Source organism: Hoplias malabaricus, chromosome X2, assembly GCF_029633855.1.
Source record: "Hoplias malabaricus isolate fHopMal1 chromosome X2, fHopMal1.hap1, whole genome shotgun sequence".
NCBI lineage: Eukaryota > Metazoa > Chordata > Actinopteri > Characiformes > Erythrinidae > Hoplias > Hoplias malabaricus.
Genome location: NC_089819.1, coordinates 35214380 through 35238908, shown reverse-complemented (window position 1 = coordinate 35238908; position 24529 = coordinate 35214380). Strand labels below are relative to the sequence as shown.

The window sequence follows — 24529 nt, the reverse complement described above, 5'->3', positions numbered from 1 at the left end:
AAACACAGCACTCGGCGTAGAATTTCACAACTTCCATAGTGCACTGTGTAGGGTACGAGGAGGCATTTGGGATTCGGCCGTATTTTTTAGTCTTTATTGCCATGCGTTGCCCTATTGTAATAAATTGTACTTATTATGTGCAACGAGTATAAAAATATGAAATAATTTACAAACATTGATGCATTTTCTAAAGGGTAAAAAGTAGGAATGAGCTTAGAAACAACAATATTTAAATGTTTTAAATTTGCTAAGATGGATAATACATGTTGGATATGTCGTAGGTTCATATAAATTACTGTTTAAAAATTGGAAGTCTGTTATGAGCACAAACGTGGACGTTTTAAGCCCAGTTTTGATCAGGCGCTCTATGGGGCACCACACGCTTTCAGAGGAAAGGACTCTAGGACGCAGCACTTAATGAATATGCTGCTGTGTTGATAATGATGTTTGGAGTGACAAGACTCTTTAATATACCATTTAAACAGTAGAAAGCCTACTGATATTTATTTCAGAAAAGAGCAATGGCGGACGTTAAAGTCAAAAAGGAGTCCACGGATCCTGTGGATATTGAAAACAGGTAAGAATACGATGTTGGCTTTGCAGATACTTTAATTCTTTTTTTTTAAAATGCAGTGTTACACTTTAAAAATACTCTTAAAACATACCTCTCAGACTAATAGACTTAAAATGTGTTATAAACATGTTAATACGCTGTAAGTTCCAGAGAGAGGCTGAGGTCGTTCGGCCATTAGTGTGCTGTTACTTTTAATAATTATATTTTCTATGTCAAAAATGTCCGCATAATTATACTATAAGATGGAAACAAAGTCACCCAACGTTTTTGTTGTTGTGAAGTGTCCCGTTGTAAAGAAATCTGCTGAGTCAGAATTGTTTGTAGCGGCAGTGATAGGAGCCAGACCTCGGAAATGGTTGCAAATACGCATCCTTAGTTTTGAGAGAATGTATATGCCTTAAAGTCCCCTTCCTGTCATCGATTATACCCCTACAAGTATCTCTGTTTATTCAAATTACGTATATGCGATAAAAAATGTTAACACTGTTAATAAATATAAAGACTGGTAGTCTTTAAACATAATTTCAAGTTTGTAATGCATACATACAGTGTAGTCTAAGGCCAAATATTACCCAATGTTTCATAAATTACTTTATCATTGTAAATATTATCTATACAGATGAAATGGCAGACCTCTGTCTGGACCTCGACTGAGCCATGAGTCTATCCAGATCAGTCACCAACTTATCAGATAGCAATAGTACAAAATATCAGATAACAATATTACAAAATATCAGATAGCAATAGTACAAAAAACAAACCACCACACATTCCTTCTCTCTTCAGCTGAATCTGAAGACACACTAGTCTGAGAGTTTAAGTACAGAGCATGGAGTGTTTTGTTTAGTATTATACACCACAAAATGTAACTAGAAATGGCCAGAAGATGGAGTGTTTAATGTATTTGTAGTGACTAACTATTCAGGAGTGTTATGGCATGTGGGAAGAAAAGTCTCTGTAGCCTGGTGGTCCTGATCCGTATTTGGCTAAAGTGAGAAAAGATGCTGAAACAGGGAAATAAGGTCAATAATGTTTGATAAATGAATGAAAATAATTCTTTTTATATTTATAAAGCTATTTCTTTGTTAGTTGTTTTTTTTAAATACTGTGTTAAAGTGTACACTGCTAGACAGCCGTGTTTGTGGTCTGTGCTTTTGTGATTTTGTTGTACATATTTAATTCTGTGTTTTCTTGGTTTTGTCTTTGTGACATTCCTACTTCGACAACAAGATTGTTTTGCCCCTTAAGTTTTCCACACTTAAAGCACGACACCTTTCACATGTACAGTAATTACAATAGAACAAATTTTTTAATTATGAGTGTAACAACTCAAATGTGCAATACTCATACTGCTGTATACAGTATATCCGTATTTATTATTATAGATGTGTACATATTTGTAAAAAATTCCTTTTGTGTTAAATTTTTATTAGAGTGTTTATTCTTTTACAACTGGCTGCTACTGTAATAACTGCAATTTCCCCCTGGGATCAATAAAGTATTTCTGATTCTGATTCTGATTCTGATTTTTGGTTATTGACGTTAGATTTATTTTTGTAAAGGTTTTTGTAACTGTGTACATATTTTTTTTCACCAGAGCAGGGATGGCTGCCGTTATCCATTCCGTGTTTCCATTTGTCCTTTTCATCTACATTCTTGTCCACATTTTCATCTCTGTTACAGTTATTAATTTCCCATACATTAATCATAACACACACCTCATTCTGTTACGGCTCAACCCTAGACTGTGTCTTTGCAGCAGACATCAGGTTAAGCTAATCCAGTAAATACAGTAAAATTTTCTCTCAACTGAGCCAATCAAAATTGGACAGACAATTTTGCAGCTACTTCTAAACAATTTTAAATACGTACAATTTTTTAAAATGTATTTATTAAAAAAACTTTTGTGACCCATGTTGAGAAAAAGTTTGATTTCATTATGGTTCAGCCATTTAAACTATTTCAAACTTTTCTGTGTTAAGGGTAAAGGAGCTGTGTCAGCAGTTCCCACATGGGATTACTGACCAGGTCATTCAGAACGACATGCCTCATGTGGAGGCTCAGCAGCGAGCCATGGCAATCAACCGTCTGCTGTCTGTGGTAAGATACATTTTGTTCACTAACAAACTGATAACAAAGATCTTCAGTCACGGGAGCACTAGTGAGGTCTATAACTGACTAGGGTCCTGGAGTTGTGGATTCAAGCCTCATTTTTATTTAAAGATTAACTATTTATTGACGATTCAGTCCTCACTTTGAGTGACAGTCTGTGAAGAGTTTGGTCAAGTCAGGTCAAATCTATTTGTATAATTCTTTTTACAGCCTGAGGTTGTCAAAAAAACTAGCTTTACAGACATTGAGGATTAAAGCAAAAATCTAAATTAATAACACCAGGTGAGCAAGCCAAATGCATCAGTGGCAAGTAACAACTGCTGGAAGCTGGAGGAAGAAACCATGGGAGGATCCAAGACTCACAAAAAAGAACTGTCCTCCTCTGGTCAAGTAAAGTTTAAAACATAGAGTTTTAATAAAAAAAAGTCTGTATAGGTTAGGTTTAATAAAAGTCTGCGCTTAACCATTCCCATCAAATATTAGGAGCAGCTGCATGGGGATGAAGTGCACATATGTTGAGTGAAGGCATGGTGTATAACAGATGCTGAAAATGTAGAGCAGATAAACCAGAGCATGTGAGGTTGGTGTGTTTCTCACGTGTCTACCTGGGATTCCTCCCACTATGTTGGTAGGTGAATTGGTTGTGTAAAATGCAATGATGGGCTGATTTTGTTTTGATACAGATACAGATTCTGATACAATAGCTCTTTTTACTTTAATATTATCATTATTGTTGTTAACTATATTGTTGAAAAACTATACACACAGTGCATTGCATTTAAATGCATTCCAAGGGAATTTATTTACTTTACACTCACACTATTGTCTTTTTTCCTTCTTTTCGGCCATATCAAAATCATTTTAAAGAAACATTGGTTACAGTGCAACCTTCAGGTTAACATCAAAGCCCATATGTTTATCCTCTTGTTGTCATGTCAGTGCTTTGTGTTTTCTGGATGGCATTTTATACCTGGGTATACTCCAGATTATACCATGCTCGCTCAGGCCTCATCCACACATCCAGATACTTTTATAAAACATTAATAAATTTAACTTAATTTCTCAAAAAATCACTGTCAACACTAACAGCATTTTCTAAAATATCCAAATATACTCTAAACTGCACAACAACTGAAAAATGTTATTCTCTTATCTCTCTCTCCTAATAGTAAATGTCCTTCCTTAAATCTTCAATAGAACACAATAGAACCAACATAATAATGAATTTTACACTATGAAATTTTATAAATTTAACTCTGTCCTTATTATTCTACAAATTGCAAAATAAAGAACATGTCCAGCATTGTAAGAAACTGTAAGAGATTGGTGGATGTGTTAGAAAAATTACCCTGCATTATGCAAACATAAATCATATATATGCTTATGCCCTATCCAACTTTTCTGTGCTCAGGGCCAACTAGATCTTCTCCGGAGCAGCAATGGTTTGTTGTACAGACTTAAAGATGCCCAGTCAGCAAGGTAAGGGCCTTTCAGTTATTGAAAGGCTGCCAGTAATATCTGCAATATTATATATAATGTCTGGAAACTCTTTATATGTTGTCAGTAAAATGAAGGGCTCAGACAACCAAGAGAAGCTTGTTTACCAGATCATTGAAGATGCTGGTAATAAAGGTAAATGAATGCTTGTTCATCTTTGGCTTCTTTGCAGGCAATTTTTCCAGGCAAGCAAAATTTTTCTGAACTCCTAATGTTCTTTTAATATGTTTAATGACTGTTTGTCCTTAAACATATTAAAAGAATGAATCCATTGTGAGTGGGGGCTTTTTATTGAGTAAGCCTTATTGGCAAAACAGAAAGGCATTAATAAAGACAGGCATACAAAATCTAATTTCGATTCCTTGCACCCCACCTGTAATACCTACGCGCCACACAGTTTGAGAAACGCTGGGTTATGTTGACTTATTTTTGCTGGTTCAGATTACTTAAAGGTACACTAGGTAGTTTTTTTTTTTACCTTAAAATTGCATGGTTAAATTTGTGATAATACACTGACATGTAATAGTAAGAACAGAGCAACTGCCGTTGCTACTCTGGGCTCAGCAGTGCAGAAACTGCACTATATAACTTGGAGGCTAATGTTGGATTTACATTTATGGCATTTTGTTGACGCACGCATCCAGCGAGTCTTGCAAGGAGACTTGAATTACAGTGGTGGGCAAATGCAGTGTTAGGAGTCTTGCTCAAGGACTGTTATGGTATTTTTCTTTAGTTGGTTTCCTACCTTCCCCTAAAAGATATATAGTGCAGTTTCAGCAGTGCTAAGCCTGGAATAGCCCCATGAGAGGTTCTGTTCTCTTTATTTCAGGTCAGTGAACCATCACAAATTACAAGCTGTAATTTTAAGGAAAAAGTACTACCTAGTGTTCCTTTAAGTAATACCAAAATTGCTACAAATCTAACCAACTCAAATTACAAATGAGTTTCTCTGGTAATTGAAACAATGAATAAAAATATTTAAGACAAGTTAAACAGCCACATACAAACAGTCATTTTTCCACCTTAATCATACTGTTTCTCTTTAAAAGACACAGAGCTTTTGAACATAAACAAGAAGAGAGAAAGGCATTTCACCACAATTGAAAACATCCTGTTTAATTGCTTGAAGGCTGTTGGCCAGTCATCTCAGTTCTTGCCAAGACATTAATAGAGACAACCATGTTTGGTCAAGTTCAAGTTGCAGGCCAGAGATGATCAAATTTAAAGCCATTTGGTTCCAAAAGATCATAAATGTATCTATTGATATCTGAATAAGTAGTGTGTTGTGTAATTAGACCTTTTGTTATTATTTCAAATGTTTTGTTCATTTAAATTTGAAATATGGTCAGAATCTTTCAAAATTTTATTTCATACTTTTACATACACAATGCCACCTTAAAAGCCTTAAAGAATGCATGCGCTCCCATTTACAGGAATCTGGAGCAGGGATATCCGGTATAAGAGCAACCTTCCTCTGACTGAAATTAACAAAATCTTGAAGAACCTTGAGAGCAAAAAGCTCATCAAAGCTGTGAAGTCTGTTGCAGTGAGTTACGGCTTTACTGAAACCAAAGTATTAAGTAAACTTTCAAGACACTTCTTTCTAACTGACCTTTGGCTTTTGTGTTTAGGCCTCGAAAAAGAAGGTATATATGTTGTATAACCTGCAGCCTGACCGCTCAGTCACTGGAGGAGCATGGTACAGTGATCAGGATTTTGAGTCTGAGTTTGTGGAGGTTCTCAATCAGCAGTGCTTTAAATTTTTACAAAGCAAGGTAAGCAAAGTCTAATTCGGTAAATTCAACATGACTGATTTTAAGATTAGCTGATAGTTGTTGCACAAAGCCAAGCTTTTACTAGTATGGCCTATGGAGTAGCATCATTTGATCCATACAGCAGGGGTTCAATTTCCCACATGTTTAAGACCGACCACATTAATTTGTATAGCACAACACTGCATTACATATCATTGTAGCATCATCGTCATCACAATGTGCACATGCTCAATAGTCGTGGAGCATAGTGTGGATAGGGCTGGCATTGCTTTAATATCATTATCTCAGTTATTCTTTTGTTTTACCAAGAAACTGAAGACAGGCAGTCACAGACAGAGCAAATAAGGGTTGGGGTTATGGGAAAATGCAAAGAAAACCTGAGATACATACAGCATGTCTGACAGAGAAAGCAAGATTGTGCAACCACACTTGCTGTTTTCATTTAAATAATTTGCATATAGCTGTCCACATTGTCCATGTGATATCTTGCACACACAGATTATATCTGCCAATTGTCATTTATTTTACTCCAGTCATCGATACACAGAGTTTATTAGTTGCTGTGAGTGACACACAGCTGTCTAGCTGTATAACTGCACTTTTAATTGTATAATTTTGTTTTGTTTAAGTTTGCTTCTTAAAGAGGTTTCAATTATTGAAAGTTATTGAAAATATTGACACTTTCTTAGAGTAATGTTTTAACCATGAGTACAAAAATGTTGCTTTCTGTATGCCTTCTAGACACCATCTTCTTCATTCACAGATGGAGTAGTCCTAATATAAAATGATTACAATGAAAATGTTGACACTGCTCGATTAATACAAATATTTACTCATTTAATTTACAAATAGTTCCAAGCAAATGTAATGAATGAAATAGTAAATCTGAGAGTGAATGGAAATGCGACATTTCAAATTTCATAACATAAGACAATGTTTTTTAATCAAGGGAGAGGACTCCAGACTTTAAAAAGCATGAACTGAAATGAGAATATTACCTTATTCTTGCTCCATAGAGAAGTTACATTGCCTTTTTTTGTAATGTGCAAATATTCTGACATAATGGACAGCGCCTATGTTGATAACAGCAGTGAAAATTTGTTCATATGTGTATTCCAGGCAGAGGCAGCGAGAGACAGTAAACAGAGTCCCATGGTGCAGAGGAACAGCTCATTTGCCACATCACATGAAGTGTGGAAGTACATCTGCGAGCTTGGCATTAGCAAAGCAAGTCTCAATCATGGGCTGTTACTTTAGGCACTTTATTTTCAGCAGCTTGACATTTAATATTGACTAACATTTCTTTGAATGCACGTTGGTATATGTTCAGCTGAAGTGAGCTGCTTTGTTTTGAATAAAATCTTGAGTTTAATTGGACACTGTATTTAGACAGTAAGAAACAAAAAGCCACAGAAGTGGTGCAGTGCTTCAAGTATTGGCCTTACCACCAGGAGAGCACATGTTTGAATCTAGGTGGTGTCTCAGCTTTCCAAGTGTAGGGAGTCCTAAGCCTCTTTCACACCTGAATCTCTAGAGAAACTCCAGGTTATTGTGTGTCTGCACATGATGCACACATATTTTCATGGCACTCACCTCGATAAAGACACTGCCCTACTCGGTGATGAAAATCCTCCATCTAGTTTATGTTAAAATGGGTCAGCGTCTGTGCAGCACATGCACGTAATTTTCCCTGAACATTAGCGTCTGTGCTCGCACATGCGCCGACTCCAAATTTACACAGTCTACTAGGGGTCTTGTTGGATAACGTCCAAAGCAAATTTTGTGCGTGTTTGCGTTTTCACATACAACTACTCTGGGCAAATTCTGGAACAGTTACAGTGTATGTGTGAAAGGGTCTCTAGGGTGACCAATTGGCTAAATATGACTGAAATGAATTTATATAATTGTAGAGGGCTAATAATTGTGCAGACAATTTGGCAAAAGTTTAGGATAAAGAAAGTTTTAAAGAAAGTTTAATTGCCATATTAAAAGGGGTAAAAAAAAATATTTGCAAATATGTTAAAGCATCACTAGGCCTTAATTTTACCTCAAAATTACAGCTTATAAATCACTGTAATGTTTAATTGATCTGTAATAGTGAGAACTAATGTCATTATAACTCCTTGCTCAGCACTCCAGAAACTGCACTTCCTCTGATTTCAGGACAGCACTGTAAGAGTAAATTAAACACTTGAACTATAGGGGGAGTCCAGGAGTAAATATAGCAAATCTTATGTAGTGTTGCTTTAATAAAAAAATGACAGATCATATAGAAACTGCCAGTGTGAAATAAATTTGTTCACTTTCATTATTTCTCACAGCTGGTGATGTTCACAATTCCTTGAATTCTGCAACCACCATTTAACTTCATTTCTAAATGTTCAGAGATACAGCTTTTTGCTCTTATCTAAGTACAGAGAAATGCATCAAAATTAAGGCCTAAGATACAATATTGATGCTGCCAAAAAAAATACAGTAATCCCTCGCTACTTCGTGGTTCATCTTTCGCGGATTCGCTACTTAGCGGGTTTTTTCAAGGGGGTTTATGGCCGCTATATCGCCTAAAAAATTTCATTTTCTTATGGTGTGTAAATTAAAAGTATTTTTTAAATTATTATTATTGTGTATTAGACTAGGCCTGTAGGTGACAAAATATATAATTTACAAGTATTTCTTACATACAGTACATGTATTGTTCATGTCCACATCCGAGTGAAATTTACTTACGCTAAATCACAGCTTAGGATTTACTCTATTAAAGAAACTGGTAGGATATCACATGTAGTTCCAGCTGAAAAACATTATAGAATGACTGTTTAATGCAAAGGGTGGGTTGTTAAAAGTACAGGGAGGGTTTTAAAAGTCCAAATACTCGTTAAATACATAAAAAATATATATATCTTTCCTCTACTTCGCAGAAATTAGTTTTTCGTGTGTGGTCTTGGAACACATCCCCAGTGAAAAACGAGGGATCACTGTATTATTAATAGTGGAATGTTGGAATATCTTGTCCCTACATATTCCTTCCTGTTATGAACATGTGCGGAATTTGCTAATCTGTAATGTTGTGGAGGTGTATGAAGGGGTTAAACAATGCTCATGTGTGCAGGTGGATCTGTCCATGGAGGACATAGAGACTATCTTGAACACACTAATTTATGATGGAAAGGTGGAGATGACCATCATTGCAGCTAAAGAGGGGACAGTGGGATGTGTGGATGGTCAGATGAAGCTCTACAGAGGAGTGTACCCCATCATCCAGCCAACAGGCCTGGTTAAAACTCCCTGTGGCCTCTGTCCGGTAAATACTACAGTTATCCCACAACCAGTGAATTCAGTGATGTTCGCACTCCAGACACGCTGACCCAGAGTAACTGTACTCTTAATGATGATTAGGCATACTCGAATTCTGAGAAGTCCAGTTGCTTAAATGTCCTCCCAGCAAAGGTCCAAAACTTGAGATGTGTGCTTTGTCTCATAGTGCTGCTTGAAATTGTTGCTTTTAATTAATGACACGTCTTATGATTTTTATTATTATTATTATTATTATTTTTTACAAACTTGGGACAGGTGCCTGTTTATCACTGTGTTGCATCACTTTTTCTTTTAACAACTGACTTTTAAAACTTGGTGTCATAAGTGGAATTATTGTTTTTTGTTTTGTAATGCTGTATGAATCTATGCAGAATGTGAATATCTTTCTGAAATGAGCAAGGCATTCCTTTTAAAAAGGAATTCCTTTAAAATTGTGCCTTCACAATTGTACAAGATGTGCTTATTTTATTTTACTTTTTAAACATTATACAGCATTAGCTGTCTGTTGTTGCCCCATTTCCATTTTTTTTTTTGTTTATGCATGTTACTGGCATCAATTTGAAAATATAATTGCATATAATTGCCAAGAAACTCAAGTGATGTCAGGTCTGCCACAGATCCAGAGTTAGTGGTATGTTTACACCACTCACTTCAGTAAAGACATGGCCCTACTCAGTGATGAAATTCCTCCATCCAGATTGCGTTAAAATGACAACAGAGGAACACATTTCTTGAAACGCCCATAACCCATTATTGACCCGTTTTTGCCTAAGATCTCAGAATTAATCAGTGAGCAGCAAACTAACAAAAGCAAAAAGAGGGAACTTGGTAATGGGTAGAATAATAATGCTGTCTTTCAACTGCTCTTTTTGCAATTAGAAAAAAACGACTCTTTAGTTTTTCATTTTTTTTCTGTTAATTTTTGGCCCAGACATTGTATCTGCTGAAAGCGAAAGCTATAACATCATGATTTTCTGTTTTTCTTCCAGGTGTTTGATGACTGTCACGAAGGTGGAGAAATCTCACCCTCCACCTGTGTGTACATGGCTGAGTGGCTGGATTTCTGACCTATAGCTGTGGGCAATATATATATTTTTTTTTCTTCCCCCCCCCCCCCCCCCCTCTGTGGAGAAAGTGCCATGTGTTCTGCAACGATTTGACGCAATAAAAAGTTTTATTTATATTCTATCTGTGTTAGATGAAAATAAAATTTAAATGTATGTTCCTGAGGCTAAGTGTTTTTTGTTTTTTTTTGCCTGTTAAACACACCAATAACAGTTGAAAATCAGTTGTACAATTTGTGCCATCAAAAGCATGACAATATATATTTTTTTCTTCCCTAATTGTTTTTCCTACTAGTGATTTCCAACTTGCTGTTCTGGGCAAAGCTGGTACAACATGCCAATTGTTAGCACCCAACTTCTCAGATTTTTTCCTCTTGTTTCAGTGAATCCCTGTGGGGAAACTGAAAAATATCTACCTCCTCCTGCTGATCAAAACTGGTATAATATGCTGAGTGTTAGCCATTAAAAAGTATATATTTTTACCCTTCAAGCTCACCACACAAGTAGGAAAATGTTTTAGATTTGTATGTAACAAGCAGAAAAAAGTAATCTGGAACATAGTCTCAGGAATGTTCTTTAAACCTTTCTTTTAATTTTGCCCTTCAGGGCTTCCGTAGTATCAGTTTATGGAATTCAATTAAATAAAGGAACAAAATAAGCAAATATAATAGCAGCACCACCACTCTGGCACTCAAGATGCTCTTTATCCCTTCAATTGTTGCTCTTTTCATATTGTTGGAACAAACATCTCTATTTTTTGCCCTTTTTAAAGTTGTTGGAATAGATGGACTGTCAGACGGAATCACACTGGGATAAAAACCTTAGGACAAGTGGATTAGTAGAAATGCTCCAAATATTTTTGAAAAAAAATTGCCCCTAAGGTGATATGGTGGTTGTTTTTAATGTAATATATTCGGGCCACAAAATAGTATATTATGGCCACAGAGTAATATACAGAGGCCACAATATAATATTTTATTTAATTTCCGCAATAATAATAATAATAATAATACATTTTATTTGTAATGCACTTTAAATTTCAAGAAAATCTCAAAGTGCTACAGGATAATCAGAAGCAATAAAAATCTATTAAGAGCAAGTAAATAAAAACAACATCAGAAAAAAAATTAAATCCTAGTAAGCCTTTATATAAGCAATATATTATATCATGGCCCTAAATTTTTTCCTGTGGCTTCAATATATTATATGGTGGCATCAGTATATTATCTTTTCTCCACAATATATTTTGTGGCCGCAGTGTATTAATAGGTGCCTTCAACATATTATGGCCACAATATATTATTTTGTGGTCTCAATATATTACCTTGTGTCCCCAATATATAGTTTTCTCGCCACACCCCATAGATTCCTATTAAAAGATGTTTGTTCCTTCTCCTTTGTGGTTACCATTCTGGAGAGTTTTTTTTTTCCTGAATAACAATTATATTTACCTATATTTTACTTCTGTTTAGTCCTTCACATTTGCATCTCTGAAAGGGCATCTTTAAAATCTTACATATTTGGAAAGCAAACTGTGTGATTAACAAAATCTGCTAGTGCATTTCACAACACAGTTCAATTATTGAGTTCCTCAATTATGTAATTAATTGACTCTATATTCCATCTGATTTTTATGTTAGGGTTGTTTTGTATGCTTTTGGTTACATCTGAATGTTTGACTTCTTCAAATCACTGTAATCTAAAAATTTCTCAGTAATTGTTTATTTAATTAGTAAAGCAGTTTTGGAATACCTGGTGGTGAGTAAAGAATGGGAGTGAAGTTACGAAACATTATGAAATTTATTCTGATTAACTTTGAATAAATAAATACAAACAGCTTGTGGCTAACCATTGCTTTTTTTTTGGACTGATCCCATCACAAAATTTTGGGAAACATGCTTTTTTGGAAGTGCACAGCACTACAAAGATATTGTGCCATTTAACCCAGCAATGGCAGTGACTGAAAAAAACAAACACACTAGTTCAGAAGAAGCAATACATGTGACCCTGTTGAGGTGGTCAGCCACCCCAGAGATTGAAGAGCAGCTGTTGGTCACATGTTCTGTAACTTTGGTCATTAATGTTTAGGGAGGAGAAAGCACATTTCACTCAGAAATACAGCATTTCCAGTTGTGTGGGACTGGTAACAATGCAAAGGTCTAGCTGAGGAGAACTGAGAGTTGGTGTTCTCCTCCAAGGTTGTTGAGCTCTGACAAATTTTTCTTTGCATCAAAAAAAAAAAAAAGTTTATTAAAATATAGTTGGATAGGTGCACATGCGGGTGTGTTTATAGTGCTGGTCCTAAGTCTGGATAAATGGGATGGTGGCATCTGGATGGGCATCTGGTATAAAAACCTGGGCTAAATCTATTATGCTGATATTAATGTATTATGCGGACAATCTATGCCACAGTCTTCAAATGACACTATACCTGGATAGTCAGGTGAATAAGCAGTTGCAGCTATAATGTAATACCAGGCCTGAAACCTGGATCAAAGGTCCAGATTTGAAGACCTCTTCAGCAGGATAATGAGTCCTGCCTCAATTTCAAAAATAGCTGATGTTATTCAGTGATTGAGTGATTCAAAACCTCAGAAAGCAATAAAGTGTATTAAGCAAGCTAGTTATACTTACGTTAACATAACGGCACCCCTGAAAACATATTACTACCTCTATTTAAAACCTAAATTAGAAGGTTCAGATCCCACCTAGTCAACATGTATTGGTTTGTGTGATAAAAAGGGAACTTGTATATAACTAGGCAGGTGATTTTAATGTTATAGCGTTTTACATATTTGAGTATATTGTGTAATTTATGAATATGAACATTTTCTTTGTAATTGTTTTCGGCTACAAAGGCAGCAAGGCAAGGAAATGAACAAAATCGAACCAGGTAAGACCCTCACTCTATTTTAAATGATCTGACCAAGGGTTTTAATGAAGACGATTAATGGACGGTCGTTTGAATTATACAGTACGTGTTGTTGTAAGGATTTGTGACATTCACAGGGGCGTCACTAGACCACATTTCCTGGGGTAGGTGCCCTATTCAAATGATGACATGTCCCACAGTAATAAAAAACCTGTTGAGGACACGCCACTCTATAATGTACTAGCATCTTTTCAAACGTTTGAGCAGTTAACAGTGTAGAGCTGTGCCCCGGTACAAGAAAAACGCCCCTGCAGCTACATAATCAATAATCAGGCCGGATACTCAAACTCTTCCCAGGTTTATTGGCATTGAGCATGGTGGGCTCATATGCATCTACTCTTGTGCATGTCATTTAATGTCTTGATTATTTTCTGGATAATATATAAACGGTGTTTACAGTAAAATAGTGTCCACATTGGGTGCAACTAAATGTAACCAGTCTGTCTGCAAACTTTTGGAAAGTGTAATTTGCCCGTGAAAATCCCGCTTTTCACTTTCATTTAAAAAGACTCCGTCTCCTGTGCCTAGATTGGCTAGTAAAGTACGTCCTGTATTAGGATTGGCGAATCACCAAGTTTCTTCACATGGATTGGTTGGCGATTCATATACAAACTCAACACGTTTTAAAGATTTGTTAGCCAATCTCAGCGCAGGGGGCGGTGCTTGATGGAATACGGGTGGGATTATATTACCCTGGGCACGTCATCATCATCTCTCTCTCTCTCTCTCCATCCATCCATCCATCCTTCCTGTCAGGGACCATAGTAACCAGAGCACTAGGAGCTTAGCAACGCGGGGAGGAGGAGCAGAGCAAATCTGCAGGAAGAAAATATTAATAATAATAATAATTATAAACAAATAAATATATAAATAAATAATCCAGATCCCGGCAAGACGCGTCCGAACATTGGATCCTGGTTTGGAAGATGAAGTTCGTCCTAGTCCTAGTAGCCGCCGGCATGCTGGCTTTCCTTGGCGCGGTAATCTGCATCATCGCCAGCGTTTACCCGCGCTCCCGCACCTCCGGGCTCCAGGCCCCTGCCGACAACCACTCGGTGTCCGCGGAAGCGCTGCTATCCTCGGGCGCGGTGGCACACGCGGGGCCACTGAGCGCACTCCACGGTGTTGACTCCGGAGGCGCTGATTCCTTGAACTCTCTCCATCGTGCTGAATCACCGAACGCGATCCACGGGCCTGATTCTTTGGGCGCTCTCCACGGTCCGGAATCTTTTGAGAGTGGTGGACTGGGCCTAGGCCTCGAGGTCCCGTTCCGTAACGAGCTTACCGATACTGGTCCCAAGCGCTTCTCCTTCAGCCGCCTCATCTGCACACCCGTGCCTCCGGGAGAGTGCAAGTCCAGGAGCCTGAAGTCACAGGCTGACGAGCCGTACGATGATGACGACGAGGACTGGAGCCAACTGAGCGCCACCGCCGAAGAACTCCGGCAGACAGTCCTCAGGCAAAACGACCAGATCCTCATGGATCAGAGGACCATTCGGGAGTTGACAGGGAAGCTCTCTGAATGTGAGAGTGGCCTGGAGGAGAGGAGCCTGCCCGAGCGCAGTGTGGGTGTGTGGGCAGCTGGACGCCGGCGACTCATGGCCGGCGATGATGTGAGCACATCTGCTGCACAACTGCAGACGGCTCGGGCTGTGGAGGAGCTGGAGAAAGCCATTCTCCAGTTGAAGGACCGCATAGAAAAGTTAGAGGTGAGTGAATATATGGTACAGGTTATTCATGGGCATGGTTCTATATCAGAGTTTAATTCTAGTCCTCTCTAATTTTAATTTGCTACATCATTTGAACACATCTGTACTCCACATTATGTGAAATGCTCCAAATTAGTTTGGAATTAAATATTTTAACACTGACTTCCACTGACACTTGAAGTTTTTTTTCTTCTTCTATGAAGTATTTTAGAGATGCATGTTTTCTTTGCAAAGTGATTGTGTGTTTAAGTGCAAAAGCCACCAAATTCCATCAAAACTGGTATTAACCTTTGCATGAAACCATGTGCAAGTCAGCAATCATTTCGTTCATGATTCCAAATAAAATAACTCCTATCATAATATATTGTAGTCTTACTGAGCAGTCCTATGTGATTTTTATTGTTGGCTTAGACACTCTTAAAAATACAAGTGTCTTGTCCAGTGTCTAGCAGGGAGTTTGGTGATTTCTGTGCTCAAACACACATACTCCATGGGTTAATTTGGTTTATCTGGAAAGACAAATGAGGGAATTTATGAGCGTTCATTTTTCCACTCGCCTAAAAATAAAGCCTCTTAAAAGGTTTCTGGAGTACCCATAGAATTTTTTTTTGTAAGGAAAGACATTTAATTGCTATACCATATACTTCAGTGTTTAATAAATATACAGTATCATTCTATCTCAAAGCAGGAACCTCTCAAGGCCACCAGTTCGCATGATGTCATTTGCATAATGCTAACTGGTAGGTCGTTTTCATTGATTATTGGTAACATTAGCATTATCTGACATACAGTATGTGTTTCTTCAGAGCTGTGGGTGAGGGAAATCTCTCTCTCTCTCTCTGCTCTATAAAGCTTTTGCTGGGGGAAAACACATGCATAAAATATGAGTGAGAGAAACAGCTTTGAGGAAGATGCTACAGGTTTTTTGCCTAGAATAAGTGTTCCCTCTTTATTCTAAATATTTTTCAATGGTTTAGTTGCTTGAGTTTATGTCTTTTATAAAAGAAAACTACACGGCCAAAGGTTGTGGACACCTTTGCTGCAGTAGCAGCTGCTGCAGTCAAGATTTTACACTAAATGCTGGAATATTTAAAGGACCTGATGGCATTCAGCCACAAGAGCATTAGTGAAGCCACTAATCACAAAACTACTGGATTGGGCTCTATTATTCCTTAGGGGTGTGAGCTGAATACATCTAGCCTCCACTTGGTAGTGAACATGGTAGCTATAGTCCAGGGTTGTCCAAACCTTTTTCAAAGGGCCAGTCTCTCATTCCAAACATATCATTAATATAAAAAAATGTATAACAGTGTATTCAAAATATATAAAAAAACACATTTACAAAACAGTTTAAATTTATTAACTACTAAACTTCATTTTAGATCATTAACTGCTGCAGTAGTGTGGAAGCGTATTGCTGTCGCACACGATAAAACAATACTCATGTCGTTATTATGAGATAAGCATCTCGTTATTATGAGATAGTATCTTGTTATTATTAGATATTATGTCATAAAAATGACATAATATTTCGTAATTATGAGATATCTATTTTTTATGAGATATGTCTGTCTCCATTCTGTTGGTAATACCAAAACTGTTCCAACACAAGTGCCACTGAGCCATGGTTTCACTGGGTCATGCAGTTTGGAGCTGGTGCTCATACAGAGCCGCTGCTTAGTTATGTGTGTGATTTAGGCCACTTTACAGGAGAATAAGACCAAACACACAAAACATTACATGGACATCGAACTAGACACAATTGGACCAATGGATCATCGCTGGACACTGCAGCGTGAACCAGTGAAACCACGGCTCAGTGGCTCTTGTGTTGGAACAGTATTGGTATTACCGACAGAATGGAGACAGACATATCTCATAAAAATTAGATGCTTATTTCAAAATAACAACATACTGAGGATTTTTTTTATTGTGTGTGGCAGCAATACGCTTCTGTACAAAAGAATGTAAAATCCAATTCCTCTCTTGAAATCGCCGTTTTTCACTGTCAGTTATTTATTTATTTATTTATTTTTTTGGAGTCATCACCAAATGTCATTCTGTCATCACTTTGCTGGCCCAGAATAATGAATGGCGTTTAGCTTAGTTCATTAACACAGTGGTGCAATATCCTATACATTAGCACACTGCTGCCACCGTCAGGTGAAATAAAAAACTGCCAGCAGCCCACTAATGATGTATTCATAAAAGTGATGCCACGTTACCAATTAAAATTATACAGCATTTGGCCCGACTTTGGCCGAGTGACACTCATTCGGGGGAAGACGACTCGCTCTCTCATACAACATTTTCCAGTCACTCACAATTTCACATGCAGACACAAGGAGAACACTTCAAAGTAACTTTATTGTCAGTAAACCATTATTTCACTCTCTCTGTGTGAATACATAAGATTTTAACCAATAGAAACACCATAATATACTATTGTTGTTTTAACTTAATTTTATAGCAATAGAGTATCTCTCTCATATATATATATATATATATATATATATATATATATATATATATATATATATATATATATATATATATAAATCTATGGACATATTACAAATGCTGCAAAGGACTGCTAAATTGTGCAGTGTCTTGCTTCAGTGCAGGGTACCCACTGTATTTACCGTACTGTGCAGAAATTAATTGCCTCCTCAGTAAGCGTGGTGATTGTATAAAGTTATATATAATCACAGTAAATACAAAATATATAATTATAAAACAAATACAAAATATAAGATCATTTGAAGAAAAATGCTTTGTTCAGATTCTTCTCGATTGCATGTATTTGTTAAATCAACAGCACACGTTATTTAAAATCATTATTTATTAACCAGTGAAACTAGGCATTGGATGATAATCTCAAATAATACGGACTGCCACGAGGAAAAATTTGGAAAAAGTTAAACCAACACATTTACACTCAGAATATCACACTCACTGGAATAATGTTATTTGGTTTTATTTTAAGGTTGGCCATTATTGGGCATTTGTTGTTTGTTTATTATTTAGCAAATAAACCCTTACTGAAATGGAACCCCGGGTTGTGTTTGCTACATGTTTCACTGTGTAAAAGAATCTCTATGATACTTTAAGTGCGGGATGCACTGCCAGATTTTCTATGCAAATATGAAATATGATTTACTTGCATATGTCAGGATTCGCGAGGCAGACTGACGGAGGCGGACGCACACGCTACAACACAGACTTTTATTTAACAACAAAATAACAAAACAAACACAAACGGACTCGAGGGCAAACACGAAGCGAGGAAACAACATGACTAGGAATTTAAACAAAAACACATGACCTGAAATGGAAACGACACGACCAGGAATTGGAACAACATGAAACAACTGGATACGAAACACTACAAAGGTGAAATGTCCGACAAGAGAAAGTGAGAGAAGGGGACTTAAATACACACAAGGACACCTGAGACTAATAATGAAGGGGCAGGATTACAAACAACACTGACAAGCAGGAAGAAAGAAGGCAGGACAAGGGCGGAGACATGGACAACAACAAACAGAGCCATGTGCTGAGAGAGCACATGACGGGGAAAACAGACTTGACAGGACGAGGGCGTGACAGCATAGTTGTTTGTTAGGAGTTCAGTTTTCTCTTCCTTGTCTTCCTTTTGCACATGAATTATATGAGATTTACAGCCTAACAACCACACAGGTTTTTGTACATCAAACTCAACCCATCAGAAAAACAGAAAACAAATTCAAGCTCCTGCCTCACTTCAGTTCTCAACAAAGTCATAGTTGTTAGTGTCCCTCCTTCCACTATGAAAAGATAACACTATGGGTCGGAAACCATTTGGAGCTGCGAAAAATCGGTTTCTTAGAAAAGGAAATCGGCACTGAAATTGGACATATGAGATGTGGAGAAATGTTTAATGGCCTGAGGATAACTTTGCAATTATGAGCACTGAAAAGAAAATCAGCTTCTAGATCTTGAAATGGTCGATAACCAGAAGTTTGTGTGTCTCTTTCTCTCTTTCAGATGGAGATGGTTCCAGTGGTGCTGAACCACTCGGAGGCGTTGGTGGGGGCTCCAGGGCAGGCTGGTGGGCAGGTGGAGGATGTGGGTGGCGATCTGGAGTGGAAGGTGAAGCTGTTGGAGGATGAGAGGAAGAATATGCGCAAAGAAACAGAGAACCACCACCAGCACATCGACCAGGGCCTCAACAGTCTGCATGAGCGCATCTCCGAGCTGGAGCACAGTGAGCTACACACTATACAATATACAATATGAAGTGAACAATACGTAACTTATGCTGTAAACATAGCAAAATTTACTTATGAAAATATAAATTTATTATTATGAAATGTAACTCACAAGAGATGAAGACTTAAACTGTAGTTTCATAACTGAATTTCTTATGAAATTTTCAAACTGATAAAGAATCAGTTTAAGCTCAATAGAAGAGGTCATGGGGATGGCCATGTTTAATGCTGTGTTCCATTTGAATTTCCTACACAGAAATTCTGGAGAGTCTCATGAAACCCAAGTTTAGAATTCAATATGGCTGCCTGTACATGAGCAGTGTGTAAAAGCAGTAATACATGCAGTTTATTAGCACTTCTATTTACACTGTATTGTCAGTAGTATTCACTTACCTACCCAAATCATTGAATTCAGGTGTTCCAGTCACTTGCATGGCCACAGGTGTTAAAAACCAAACACCTAGGCATGCAGACTGCAAACATTTGTGAAAGAATGTGTCGCTCTCAGGAGCTACCTAGAATGTCACCTGTGCAACAAGTCCAGTTGTGAAATTTCCTCACTATTAAATATTCCACAGTCAGTGGTATTATAACAAAGTAGAAGCAATTGGGAATGACAGCAATTCAACCACTAAATGGAAGGTCACATAAAATGACATAGCTAGGACAGCACATAGTGCACATCAGTCTATTGCTACAGACCTCCAGACTTCATGTGGCCTTCAGATTAGCTCAAGAACAATGTGTACAGAGAGCTTCATGGAATGGATATCCATGGCCCAGCTTCAGCATCTAAGCCTTGCATCATCATTCATTCATTCATTCATTCATACATTCATTATCTGTAACCGCTTATCCAATTCAGGGTTGTGGTGCTTACATCATCAATATGTAACTTTAATACCACGGTGCCTTTTCAGGCAGGTGGACTGCCTTAAAAAGCATCCCCCTGTAACTCTCTTTCTGTACACACAAATAAGGTTTGTTTTTGTCAGTACACCTATAGGATCAATATAAAATACCTGTATAAGTTTCATGGCAAAAACAGAAATGTAGCCAGAATTAAAATTGGGTACATTTCTTTCTAATTCAACTATTAATATTGCAGTTATGTTCAGGCAGTGGCAGCATGTGTACATTTTCATGGATATAACATTTTAGCAAGTACAGTAATGAAGTGGTAATTTTATTTACAATTCGCTGCTTTTGTCCTATATTCCTATTTATTTCCAGTGTTTAAATATTCCATAAAAATTGCGACAGGATATGTAGGAGTTTCATTGTGGTCAGAAAATGAACGTACACGTTTGTTTTAGAATAAGTCGAAGCTGACTTCAGAAAAAGCAGTGTTGCATGTAGACTATATCATTTTATTATTTATAAGCGACCTTTTCTTTTTTACATCTCAACATCTAGAGTGTTTCTACTGGGGAAAGGGCGATTTATTTTATTATTATTATAACATGATATTTTGCCCGTTTTGTCATAAAACGCCGATTAACCTCCCTTAGGACTTAATATGCCGGGGATGCATCTCGCGGCGGGGGTGCTGAATTCGGCACAACACCGCACGCGGAGTCGGCATTGTCTCGGCCGTGATGTACGGCCGTAGAGTGGGCCGATAGTTCTGGCCCGAGTCTGGGAAACTTTCGGCACAGACTCGGCCGAGTGTTGTGGCTGAGGCGCGGCTCAAATGACTCGGCCCTAATCTGGCAAGCCATAACTAAACGCGATAACCGGACCACGGCCGAGTTTGAGCCAGAAGCACGCCATTAGTGCCAGACTCGGCCCAGATCTGGCTCATTATCGGTTGTAATAGTTTATTTCTATACACCGCCCTGCCACCCCCGACACACACACACACACACACCTCCCTTCCCTCAGAAAAGGGTACAATCAAGTTCATGGTGAAATTACTGCTTTAATAAATAACTTACACTCTCAGAAAAAAGGAAAAGGTACATTATTGGTCACTAAAAGGTACAAGTGTTTAAAAGTCCAGTTTTGTTACTTAAAGGTACATTGCATTCTCTTCTCCGGTGGGAGACATACATGTTTGTAGTATTTCATTATAGAAATGTCATATAACAAAAAACATAATAAAAGTCCTGGAAATAAAACAGGGTGTATGAAATCAACACATTTTAAAATCTACAATTGTAATATAATCATGTTCCCTAATTAAATGTACAAATATGTACAATTGAGGGTACCACCACAATGACAACATATCTGACAATGTAATATTAGTAAGTGTGCTTTTCATACAACCTTTAAACAATGGAAACATACAGCAATTGCAATGTATACAAATAGTACATAAGTAGTATATATCCTACACCTTCTGTCAAACACCTTTGTGAATGATTTATGACCCCTGATTTATGACCTAGGTGACAGGTCAGTACAGGATGTCCTTATATGGGCTTCCCCTCACACCTACACCCCACCCCTGACACCCTCACACCCCCCAACATGTGAGGGGTGGGTTGTGCTTGCATGTGGTATTTAAAATGACCCTGGTGGATTTCTATGGCTAAACGCTTTTTAAAATGTCTACAGTGTGTGTAAATCAGTCTCTTTTAAGAGAATCTACAGTTACACCAACTATTAGTTCTGAAACCAACTTTGCTTTTGCGCCAAGGAAGAAACGGCGTGGTATAGCATTTGGTAGCAGCCCTCATGAATATTTAAGGGGTGTTAAAATTAACCTGTTTGATTCTCGGGCTTATGACTGACAGGTCAGTACAGGATGTCCTTATATGGGCTTCCCCTCACACCCACACCCCACCCCTGACACACCCACAGCCCCCACGTATATATAGTTAACTTAAATCCTGTGTGACAAAGCCTATACCGATACAATTTAGACGCCATTCAGACACTATTTGGAAGTAGCAATGGAGTCCTACATTCTCGGTAAGTGTTAAGCTACAGATTTCTACCTAATTTTTTGTCAGAATTTCGGTGATATAATATTTTCTTACCCACTTAACATGGTTTATCTTGTCTAGGTACATCTGAGTTAGAAACCATCCATGCCATTAGGAGCATTGAAGGTTTATCACAACTTTGTGAAGGTATGACTCTGCTCTTTATTATTTTATGTGTCTTTTTTATTTTAGTTGTTATTCATGAGATTATTTTTTCATTTCTTCAGAAACTGTGGATGCTATGGGGTATTTAAATCCTCTTGGTAGGTTGTCTGATACATCTTGTAACTCATGGTGTTATATTTTGATTGTGTGGCGCAATAGTGTGTAATTTATATGTTCTCTGTTGTAGGGTTGACACGTTTAGTTGAAGCAACAAATCTCCTAACACCGCCAGGGTTTGAAGTTGTTCCCGGCACCTCTGTTGCTGTTGAACCGTTGGATGCTACGTACGCCAGCAACGACCAAGCGCCGCAAACATTTACGCCGTGTTTAACAAGCAGTCCTACCCGATCCAATTAAAGCGTCCCAAGGGACATCAGGGTGTCTGTTCCACACGGAAAACGTGATAGTTTTGGATCTGGTGGTGCTCAAACATTGCGCTCAAGTAGTGGTAAACGTCTTAGATTGGACGATATCCACAAAACAAACGGTAATAAAAACACAATTAAATATTATTTGTATTATTTATAACATGATGTTTGTGTGTTAACGAGTGTTTCATTATTTGATCTGTTCATAGATTTGGACATTTTCGATCTGTTGGTGTATGAGGACTGTGTTGATCCTGGTCTGTGCGCCGCTGGATGGTCTGATGAGTTAATTAAAACATGGAATGATAACAGCTTTACAGTAAAGGAGGACAACGGTGCTGCTGTTGTGCTGAATGATGTGTTAAATGATGCTCTGATCGAACCTGGGAACTCTATTACGGATGAAATAAAATCCAATCAAGATCACGAACAACAACAACAACAACAACAACAACAAAACCAGGTGGGGGGTTGTAATTGCGCTAACAACCCTGTTGAGTTTATAACGTTGATGTGACAGATGTCGCAGGAGATCGCTAAAATCTCTATTGAACAGCGTAGGCAGGCTGTTTAAACCGCAGGCGCGACAATATTATTCAGAAACAGGTTGAACGTATTGAAGCCTTGTGTAAAGAACAAACAGCTAATGCCAATTTAGTTAAGGATATTCTTGGTTTGTGTAAGAAACAGGTTGCGCACAGTAAAACAGCGTTAGAATTGTTGTATAAATTAAACAGACTTTTGCAGTTTAAAAAATCAACACGGATCCCTGTTGCAGGACCGTCTTTTCTTGTAGATAATAATAGTTAATAGTTAATTGTTATTATTATTATTATTGTGTTGATAATTTAGTGTGGTTTATTTTTCAAGTATGTGTTAAATAAATCAAATCATTAACGCACATTCAAAAGTAATAGCGTTATTTTAAACCATTGACATTTAAAAACCAATAATTTGTGTATCGAAAAACAAATAGGTCTAAACAGTCATGGCATCTACAGATTTTGCGCGTGATGACCCAATATATGAAGCGTGGAAACAGTTGTCTCCGAGTGAAAAAATGCGTTGTCTTATTGACAAGTGTGACATGGCTATTGACGCGCTTAGTAATAATCAGCAAGACGTAGACATACAAGACAGCGATAACAGTAGTAACGCACATGGCTTATTACAAACTACACTGGACGAATGGTTGACAAACACTAGTCAAACATCACAAACACATCCGACAAATCTTTGTAATAATAACAATAGCCACAGCCAATCGACAGATTTTGCGTGTGATGACCCAATATATGAAGTGTGGAAACAGTTGTCTCCGAGTGAAAAAATGCATTGTCTTATGGACGAATGTGACATGGCTATTGACTCGCTTAGTAAAAATCAACAAGACGTAGACATACAAGACAGCGATAACAGTAGTAACGCACATGGATTATTACAAACAACACCGGATGAATGGTTAACAAACACAAGGCAAGCATCACATACACAACCGGTTAAGCGTTGTAGATATGATAGTAGTGGCGAACAATCAACAGATTTTGCATGTGATGACGCAACATATGATGCTTGGGGGCGGTTGTATCCAAGTGAAAAACTACGCTGTCTTATCGAAGAATGTGACATAGCTATAGCAGACCTAGAACATGATATTCAAAATAACACACAACACATAAACAATGAACAAACAGGTAGCGGTGTGACAACACCTGGACATTCAGCATTTGACCCAACAGCTCCTAACTTTGGTTTATCTGACGGTCATATAGCAGAATTGGTGAGAAATGGTGGTGTTGTAGACGATTATACCATAGTGTCTAGGAATCGGTTTA

At 37.6% G+C, this 24529-nt stretch overlaps 2 protein-coding genes across 2 annotated transcripts in view; both read left to right on the top strand.

Annotated features, from left to right (window-relative positions):
- The first annotated feature begins 321 nt into the window (after window positions 1-321).
- LOC136676175 (DNA-directed RNA polymerase III subunit RPC6) lies at window positions 322-12132 on the top strand. The gene is made up of 9 exons (XM_066653017.1): window positions 322-577; window positions 2557-2674; window positions 4098-4165; window positions 4251-4318; window positions 5617-5729; window positions 5815-5958; window positions 7078-7185; window positions 9068-9259; window positions 10263-12132. Exons 1-9 carry the CDS (start codon window positions 522-524, stop codon window positions 10338-10340), a joined length of 945 nt encoding a protein of 314 aa, XP_066509114.1. The 5' UTR covers window positions 322-521; the 3' UTR covers window positions 10341-12132.
- Window positions 12133-14059: 1927 nt separating this feature from the next.
- LOC136676177 (neuronal pentraxin receptor-like) overlaps window positions 14060-24529 on the top strand; it is a 149225-nt gene continuing 138755 nt past the window's right edge. Inside the window, exons 1-2 of the mRNA XM_066653019.1 lie at window positions 14060-14978; window positions 19005-19224. Of these exons, the coding sequence (XP_066509116.1) occupies window positions 14196-14978; window positions 19005-19224 (1003 nt within the window). The 5' untranslated portion in view covers window positions 14060-14195. The remainder of the gene's footprint in view (window positions 14979-19004; window positions 19225-24529) is intronic.